We start from the raw sequence: 9445 nt of genomic DNA on the forward strand, positions 1-9445 counted from the left end.
GAGTTAGGCTCATGATCCGTTTATTCTGATATATTGAATAGAGAGAATAATACATTTCCAAACAAGTTTGAAGAGTACATTTACATCACTTAAGCTGAAAGCTTACATTTACATCACTCAATCTGAAAGCTTGCACACTTTATTTAAGGATTAAAAGAAAAAGTAAAGATACACAAAATTCAGAAATCAAAATATTATTCACACTGTTTATTTGTTATACCTCATAAGTCATGCCAACCCTTAGAAGCCTTGTCTGAGGAATGGCCATAACTTTCTCCCCTTGCCTGAAGTTCTTGCGCAAGAAATTATAACCATAGTTAACAAAAGCTTTCTTCACGAATGACGAATCTTTTTTAGCCACCACTTCTGCTTCTGCCAAGAGATAGAACACTCCTTGCTCCTTAGCTTTTTCCACAAATTGCATCTCTTCTTGTCCGGAAGCATTTGGAGGCACCATTTGTGTTCTACTCGATGAACGATTAGACTGGGCTGTTGGAGTGTGCACTGATTGAATTGACCGAGTTGATGTTGATATTCTTGAATCCACTTGTTGTTGTAGATCTTCCTCTATGTGGACCTTGGATGATCTTCCAGGCACTAGTTGGCCAGATGCTGGTTCAGTTTCTCTCTCTGCAAGTACTTGTTCTTGTGCTGCAAGAATGTAATGTTCATGTCGGATGAACTTGTTTAGTTGTTCAACGAGTTGGTTTTCAAAATTCGCTGTGTCTCCGAGTTGATCCTTGTAGCCTAATCTGACTACACATCTGAATACCTTGTATTCTCTAGGCTCAACATGACGGAACAAGAAACGTTCTTGTAGTGCTACTTTACTTATAGGAATTGATTTAATTGACACGAGAACTATAACAGAATGGACGGAGGGAATATTGGAGACAAAATGATGGAAAATAGGCGGAATCCCCTGTACTAGTTCAGAGTATAGTAGTCCTATCCCACGCACTCTTTTGATGTCCGGATTGTTGGCCAAGTCCCTAATGTATTCACTGGAAACCTTGTTACTGAGCTCGAATTGGTATCGAAGTTTTTGAACATAGTGCCAAGTTCCCATGATGATCACGAGCACGACTGAGAAAGCTATAGGTAGATAGCCACCTTGCGTGAATTTTGTCAGCTGAGCGGAGAAATATGTAGATTCAATGAAAAGATACGTTCCATAGAATAAAGTAATCCACCAGATTCTAGTCTTCCATATAACAAGCATTACTAATGTGACCATATGTGTGGTTATGATTTCAGCACTAACCACAGCTATACCATAAGCGTGCCCCAATTTTTCGGTTGTTTTGAAGCTGAGAATAACTATAACACAAGCAATCATGAGGAAGTAATTGAGTTCCGGGATGTAAACTTGACCTCCATGCTTCGGTGATGTGTGAACTACCTTCACCCTTGGGAAACAACCTATGCTTTGTGCCTGAGCCACAATAGAAAAGGTACCGGATATCATTGCTTGACTTGCAATAATGGCTGCAGCAACAGCCACTACAAATGTTGGCCAGTAGAGTGGATCTGTAACCAACACCAACAAAACCAATTATGAATTGATCCATCACTTCAAAACATAATTTATTTATGTATTTACGCTATAGGCATCAACAGATTAATGAAACAACAGCAATAACGTATCAAATGTAGTCCTACAATTGTGGTAGAGAAACTGTTTCCGATAGACCCTCGGTTCAAAAAAGAAGATACTTGAATCAGGGCAATTAAGTAATGAATTTTAATAATACTGTTGTGATTTAATCCGTTATAGCATGTTACTGATTTTCAACAGGTTATCGAGCAATACTTGTTATAGAGAGTTACTTACAATTTACCGTTTAAATAACTTGATTTTATACATACTGATTTTGCAACGTCAGTCTATAAAACTTACATTCCTTGTCTATAAGATGTTACTAATTATACTATGAACATAGTTATACCATCAAAACGAGAAGATCAATGTATGCCAGGTTACAAGAATTGAGAAGATCAGTGCGGAGTACAAGAAGTAAAACTAAACTGGTGAAGTCGACACAGAGTTTAGGTTCTATGCACTATAGCATAAGTCTTTTTTACACAATTACGTAAAGGTAAAATGTATGTCAATTCAATTTTACATTGATTGGTAATCTTGCCTGGAAGAGAGTCATAGAAAGTATTGGACACATTTTCAGGGAATTTCGAGAGGTAAGCAGCTTGCCCACTGTAAGCTGAAAGCAAAGCTGGAAATACGAGGCAACTGAAGCTTATCTGCGTGACATATAGACACAAGGTGAGTTCACTTAGATTAAAAGCCCAGCCTGGTGCACAAAATATCCGGGCCGCACCCCAAGCAGCGGGACTGTTTCCATGGCTCAAATCCGTGATAGGTCACAGAAACAACTTTACCGTTGCTCCATGACCAGTGGAGGAGCCAGACTTTTGGTTAAGGGTGTTCATATTTTTCCTTGGGCAAAGAACTGTTTAAAAAAATAATAATAATAAAGCACTGCTGCACTTGCCAAGCTGTTCGAACTTGAGTTGTTAATGCAGAAATGCACACTCTTAACAACTGGACTATGCTTCTCTAGCTTGTTAAGGGTGTGCAACAACATGTATATAACCATAAATATCTATATTTAACCTATATACTCGGAAAAAAATTTCGACGAAGGGTGTTCATCTGACCACCCTTCGTCGGCTATGGCTCCACCACTGTCCATGACTCCCAGTTCACTTACATTGGTACAGAAAATATAATGACCAACGCTTACTTGAATAGAACGCACGCTGAAGTGACCTAAATCAGCAAACATAGCTTCGGATCCTGTAGAGTTACCAAAAGAAGTCTTTCAAAACAAGCGAGAACAATAAAATATTGTTCACACGGTCAGTATATAGAAATTAAACTCCGAACCTGTAATGCAAAGGAAAACTCCACCAAGAGAAATCCATCCTTTTTTACCGTTTCTTTGGAAATAGTTTATCAAGTATTTGGGATTAAAGGCACGTAAGACGCTCACATCATACTTGAACAAGTTGTAGAGACCAATGCCACTTATGAACATAAACCAAATGCATATGGCTGGAGCAAATGTATATCCCACCTTGTCCGTACCAAAACGTTGAGCACAGAAAAGGGCTACCAATATCGCGACGGAAATTCCCACAACAGCCTCTGCAAATCAAAAAATTATCGGTTAGTTTCTCATTCATCAATACCAAAATAGGAGGAGAGATGACGATACTCCCCCAATTTATGTGGTACAGTTTGATTAGATACAAAGTTTTAAAAAAAGAGACTTCTAGTACTTATGTCTTAAACTGTCCATGAGATTCTGTGGTTATTAAAACAAGTTATAAAGGCTATCATTGGAGATTCAACATCAAGTTTTTATATTTATGACAGACGGGACAAAATCCCCTCCGTCACAAGAGCATTTTGCCACAAATTTATGATAGGGGAGGGAGAGAGGGATTCCCTCAAATTTTGCTGCGAAGTTTGACTAAATACTAAGTTTAAAAAAAGAAAAACTTCTCAAACTTAGATGCACGGTTGTAAAAGAATAAATGAGCATTGCAAATTTTTGTAATGGATAATCACCTTGGCCTAGGGGCTTGATTCCACTTACGGCGGAGAGAACTGCATCATATGAGAAAGCACCACATTAAACAAAACTGTCGATCACAATATATAGCATTAAAACAAAGGTAAACTTGACGCATTTATTCAAATTCCCCTTAAATTATGTCTCGTCTTAATGGTTAAGTTCTTTTTTTATTATCATTACCCCTCAAATAATAAATGTTCCTAATTAGCTATTGTAGTTGACTTTTCTATAACCCAAATGATTTCAGGTAACGTTTAACACATAAAAGTGTGAAATGACAACCACATCATATTTGTCTAATGTGTGTGGGGTGGGGGGGGAGGGGAATCTAAAATACCATTTCCTAGTAAATTTAGCAATTCCAAATTCTATTTCCATATCTCCTTACATGTATCTTCTCTGGCTATTACCCCATTAAAATGTAACTACCAATATTTCTTTAATTGGTTACCATTTTTCTTTCATTTGTTGCCATATTTCTTTCCAAGGGTAACGATTATAAAAAGAAAGAAAACATGTATAGGGTGTAATGAGGACTATTTATTATTTGAGGGGTAACGACCATAGAAAAGCCACGAACAAGAGATAATCAGGACCAAGTATAATTTAAGGGACTCTGAATAGAACATGCTGCTAAATTTAGGAGGATTTTTAGATATTCTATCAGCTTTAAAATGATAAAAATAGGATATGTATGATATCTGACCTGAAATGCAAGGAGTGAGAACTCCATCACCAATGACCATAGATGTTCCAAGGATGGCAAGGAAAACTAGAAAAAATTTTGCAAATTTACTCTTCTCCAAACTATGTCTGATCCGTTGGGCTCTTCTAATATGATTTGATGGTATGTCCAGACTATAGTGTGAGAGTTCTCTATCTTCTGGCTCCTGGTTTGGGATCAGACTTACTTTTGCATATCGACACAATAAAGAATACAGCGCGAATGCTCCTCCTGCATGCAAAAAAAAAAAAAAAAGAAATCTTATCGAGGCGGATGTAGAGTGTCGGTATGTACTGGATTCGTCTGAAATTAGTACTTTCCACTCACAACATAAATTTTACTCGTGAAAAATTATAAAAAATTGAACAAAGTAAATATGGTCCTTAATTTTAAAAATATAATCCCTTCGTTTCATTTTATGTGTCCATTTTCTTTTTTATCTGTCCTATGAAGAATGTCACCTTTTTTTATTTGATAACTATTTAAAGACCTAATTACACTTTTACCCTTATTGGTCCCACTTATAAGGGCACACTTAATTAAAAATAATAATAGTACATTATTTTAACGAAGGACAATTTGATAAAAAAACATCAAATCTTTACTTATTTCTTAAACTCCATATCCGATCAAATGGCGACACATAAAATGGAACAGAGAGAGTATTAAGTTCAATGAACCACAAAGGATAACGTGGGAAAAGTTAAATATAACCTCGTCTTTGTGAAAATGATAAAATATACATCTGAACGAGAGGAATCAAATATTCTCTTTGTGGCTTTTATTTTAATAGAAACTAAAAACAATAAATCTCAAATTATTTTTTTCACTTCTGTCGGCCGAAAATGGTATATTTATGCCATTTATATATGTAACAACATGTGTATAAATGCGCCCCTTTTTTTAACTAGTGCTATATTAGTTTTACATTGCAAAGTCGAGGGATATATTTACACCTTTTCTCTATGTTATATAACTGTTCCTCATCAAAGTTTAGCTTTACGCCATTAATAGGATTTTGAGCCGTCCCTAATAGTCAGATAAATTTTTAAGATTGTTTTTTATATCAAGGCGTTCAATTTCTTGTGAACTTCATGTCCGATCAAACATTTTTCCCATAAACTAAGTGACATGTTGTAACTTACCATCGCCGTTGTTGTTGGCCCATAACACAATGAAGACATACTTAGTCATTGGTACGAGGATTATGGTATATATGATGAGGGACAACACCCCTAGAATGTCATCCTTGTGTCCAATTTTATCAGTAAAAGTACTTGCAAAAACGTAGAGAGGGGAAGTCCCTATATCTCCATAGATAACTCCAACAGACTGAAATGCTAAACTCAATACTGTCTTCCAATCAGCCTGCAATAATCACACGCATATATATTCATTAAGTAAACAACACTAATACCTAGCTAAAGCATAATAATTCGACTTAATATATCAGTACAATGTAATTTTTATTTTTTTTGTAATAGTCAAGTCCCATGTCACCTAAAAGATATATATTGCTTTCTTCGTCCCATATTAATTGTTATATGTGCTTCGCTTTTTGGGAATCAATCTGACAAAGTTAAATTGGATTAAACTAATTTAATATTTTAAAATTACAATTTAGATATTCAAAAACATATACGAAAAGTACGATAAGTTATAATGCTTCTCATATTAACATAGTAAAATTTTAGTTTATCTTAAATATTTATCAAAATTCATGTAGTTTGAATTTTGAAAGTAAAACATGACAATAATTTTAGAGCGGACAATATAGGAAAAAGTTATTATAGGTCTAATTATATAAATAATATAGAAAAAATTTACTAAAAATTACACAAATACACAACTTATGTTTTCAATATTACAAAAAGTCCCAACTCCCTAAACATATTACAAAAATCTCAATATATACACGGAATGTTATGTATATGTTGGCTATGTTATATATACATATATATATATATATATATATATATATATATATATATATATATATATATATATATATATATATATATACAGAATGCTATGTATATGTTGGCTGTGTTATCTATATATATAAAAGCAAAACAAAAAGAAGACAAGATGCCACATGGCAGCACAATAGAAAGCCACGTGGCAGTTTTTAAGACAAGGTTATAAACATTGTAATAAAAAATTTGAATTAAAATATAAGATATTTGTATTTAAAAATATTAATTTTATTTAAAAAATTATCATTAGCTTGAAATTAGGAATATAAGCTTATCCCTTTCAAATCCCTTTCAAATATAATTTAAAATATATTTAAATATTAAATAAAAAATAAAATATTAATCTAAACAATAATAATAATTAGTAGAAGTTTACCAAGAAAAAAATAGTAGAAGAAGCAGTAATACATGAGATATAATAATAATAATAATAATAATAATAATAATAATAATAAATAATAATAATAATAATAATATAAGATTTTAAAAAATTAATATTTTTAATAAACAATAATAAAAGAGAACAAAAAGGGAAAAAAATATGAAAAATAATAATTAGTAGAAGTTTACCAAGAAAAAAATAGTAGAAAAAGCAGCAATACGTGAGATATTATAATAATAATAATAATATAAGATTTTAAAAAATTAATATTTTTAATAAAAGTGGTAAAAGAAAACAAAAAGGGAAAAACATATGAAAATAATAATTAGCAGAAGTTTACCAAGAAAAAAATAGTAGAAGAAGCAGTAATACGTGGGATACAATAATAATAATAATAATAATAATAATAATAATAATAATAATAATACAAGTAAAAAACAATATTTTTAATAAAAAATGATAAAAGAGAATAAAAAGGGAATAAGTTGATATTAATATTTTAATATCGATAACATTAATTTAAAATATTCTATTTTATTACATTTATTTTCATTATAGAAAATACCTAATTAGTATCATTAATTTCAAATATATTTTTTGCAAACTCTAAATATAGAATATTGTAAGATAATTATGACATTTTAGAGTTTTATCTTTCTAAGATTCTAACAAATTTTAAAATATTGAATTTGAAATGCATAAAAAAAAATCATTATTTAATTTGTGCGTTTATGAATGTTTCTAAATATTTATTTTATTTTTATCTTTTATATAATTGTTCACCTTTAAATAAACTTAAAATTTTCAAAAAATAATTATTAGGTATCTATTATTTATCAATTACGTTTGCTGCCAAAATGAATATTGTTTGAGTCGTCTAATTCAAAAACACATTTAAAAATGTGTTAGTATTTTAATCAAAATCTTTGTGAATTATGTTTAATTTATATTTTTTTAATGCAATTTTTGAAAGTGATTAAAAAAGTTATAGGTAATATTGCTCATCAAATTTCTATAAATAAATATCTATCAAGGTATGTTGTCATGCTTATTTAGCTTTTTAATTATTTATATTATTTATTATTAAGATTAATTATTTTTTAATCACAGTTAGATACCTAAATATCAATTATAGAATAAACAATGAAAAGTCACCTAAAGATAAATTATAGGACAAACAAATTTAATTAGAAAAATTTGCTTCCACGTCATTTAATAAATTATATAATTTTTTAACTTAAGACTATGATCAAGAAATTTGAAGTGCTTAAAGAGTCAAAAGAAGAGTAATCAAATCTCATATTTAAAATTATATTTTTGAAAGAATTTTAAATCATCTTTCATACTTTATCTTAAATTTATTGGTATAGTTTGAGTAGGAGTTTTACAGAGTAGAAATAGAGTGCGGGGATAAAGAGGAATGGTGGAGGTAAATTTTGGTGGGTGGGGGAGTGGGGCGGAGGTAACGGTAGAAACAAAGTTTTGTATATTTTTTTGTAATGAGCAATATTATAAATTGTATGTTCATAATTTTTAATTGAGAGTGGTAAATTTTTAAATTTGACATAAAAAATTTTGAATTAGAGAAATTAATTACTTTTAATCCAGTTAGTTGTTGATTTTGACTATGATTAGTAATTTCACTATTAACAATTATTTTTAGTATTCTATAATCAGTTTAAAATATGTTAATATGATATAATTAAATATTTTAAAAAGTTTATTAGTTCAAAAGAATAAGTTAATATTTTTTTAACGATATTCTTAAAAATGAAGTATTCCGCGCATCGCGCAGATACTTATACTAGTGTATATTAATAGGGAGATAGAGTAAAGTAATTAAAAAAGTGAGAGAGAATGTAATTACTTCCAAAAGGATTGATATTTATGTTATTTATACAAAAATTTACACTATCAGTTGGGCACAAATCCAGTATTTCAGCGGATCCATCTGAACACAACATTTTTAAAGTGGACAGGAAGTGAAAACAAATTGTTCAGTCTTTCAAATTTTAGGTGAAACCCCCAAACATTTTAGTGACAAATATTAGATCTAAACACATAGCTTTAAAAGTAAAATGAATTCAATGCTAAGGATCACCTAAAAGGTCGAACCAATCACCGACTTAAAATTCTAGATCTACACACCTTTAGCCGTAAGTATACTCTCTTAGTATGTAGTTCCAATTTTTAAACTCGGAATGAAATTTAAGAAAGAAATAAAGGCTCTCAAAGCCCAAAGAACTTAAATATATCATGAGATTTGTATAAATATAATCATATAAAACTTAAATTAACTATTTCTAAATACATACATCTATCTTTTTTAACAGATTAATACGAAAATAATGTCACATAAATTAAACAACGGATATAAGTTAAATCCATATACCGTAGAGTTGTGATTTTCCGGAGTGGAAGAAACTTTTCCAGCTTCTAAATTGAGGGAATCAACACGGGCTAATTTTGCCCATGACACTTTCCTATCTTTGAGTTGCCCACCATTAACAACCTCTTGATCAGTGTGATGATCACTATCTGAGCTAGCCATATTGGTTAGTATTTCACAAAGGATTGTCTTGTATTTTTTGTTTTTCAAGTTCCCATACACTAGCTCTTTATATAAGCCCTAAGAACTCACACCACCCTAGAAGTTGAATATTTAGACTGATTCTATTTGTCCCTAGGTGTCCTATTATAATAATTGTACTTGCATCAATTATTATATAACCTTTAGGGTTTGTTTGGTATCTAACAACTTTTT

The 9445-nt window shown here is 30.9% G+C and overlaps 1 protein-coding gene across 1 annotated transcript; it reads right to left on the bottom strand.

Moving 5' to 3' along the window:
* Window positions 1-214: 214 nt before the first annotated feature.
* LOC107842281 (potassium transporter 5) lies at window positions 215-9232 on the bottom strand. The gene is made up of 8 exons (NM_001324596.1): window positions 9074-9232; window positions 5469-5691; window positions 4306-4554; window positions 3593-3631; window positions 2906-3166; window positions 2763-2815; window positions 2145-2259; window positions 215-1530 (listed from the first exon to the last, which is right to left on the bottom strand). The coding sequence occupies exons 1-8, from the start codon at window positions 9230-9232 to the stop codon at window positions 215-217; spliced, it is 2415 nt and encodes an 804-aa protein (NP_001311525.1).
* Between the last annotated feature and the right edge of the window lie 213 nt (window positions 9233-9445).

This window comes from Capsicum annuum, chromosome 9 (genome assembly GCF_002878395.1).
Source record: "Capsicum annuum cultivar UCD-10X-F1 chromosome 9, UCD10Xv1.1, whole genome shotgun sequence".
Classification (NCBI taxonomy): domain Eukaryota; kingdom Viridiplantae; phylum Streptophyta; class Magnoliopsida; order Solanales; family Solanaceae; genus Capsicum; species Capsicum annuum.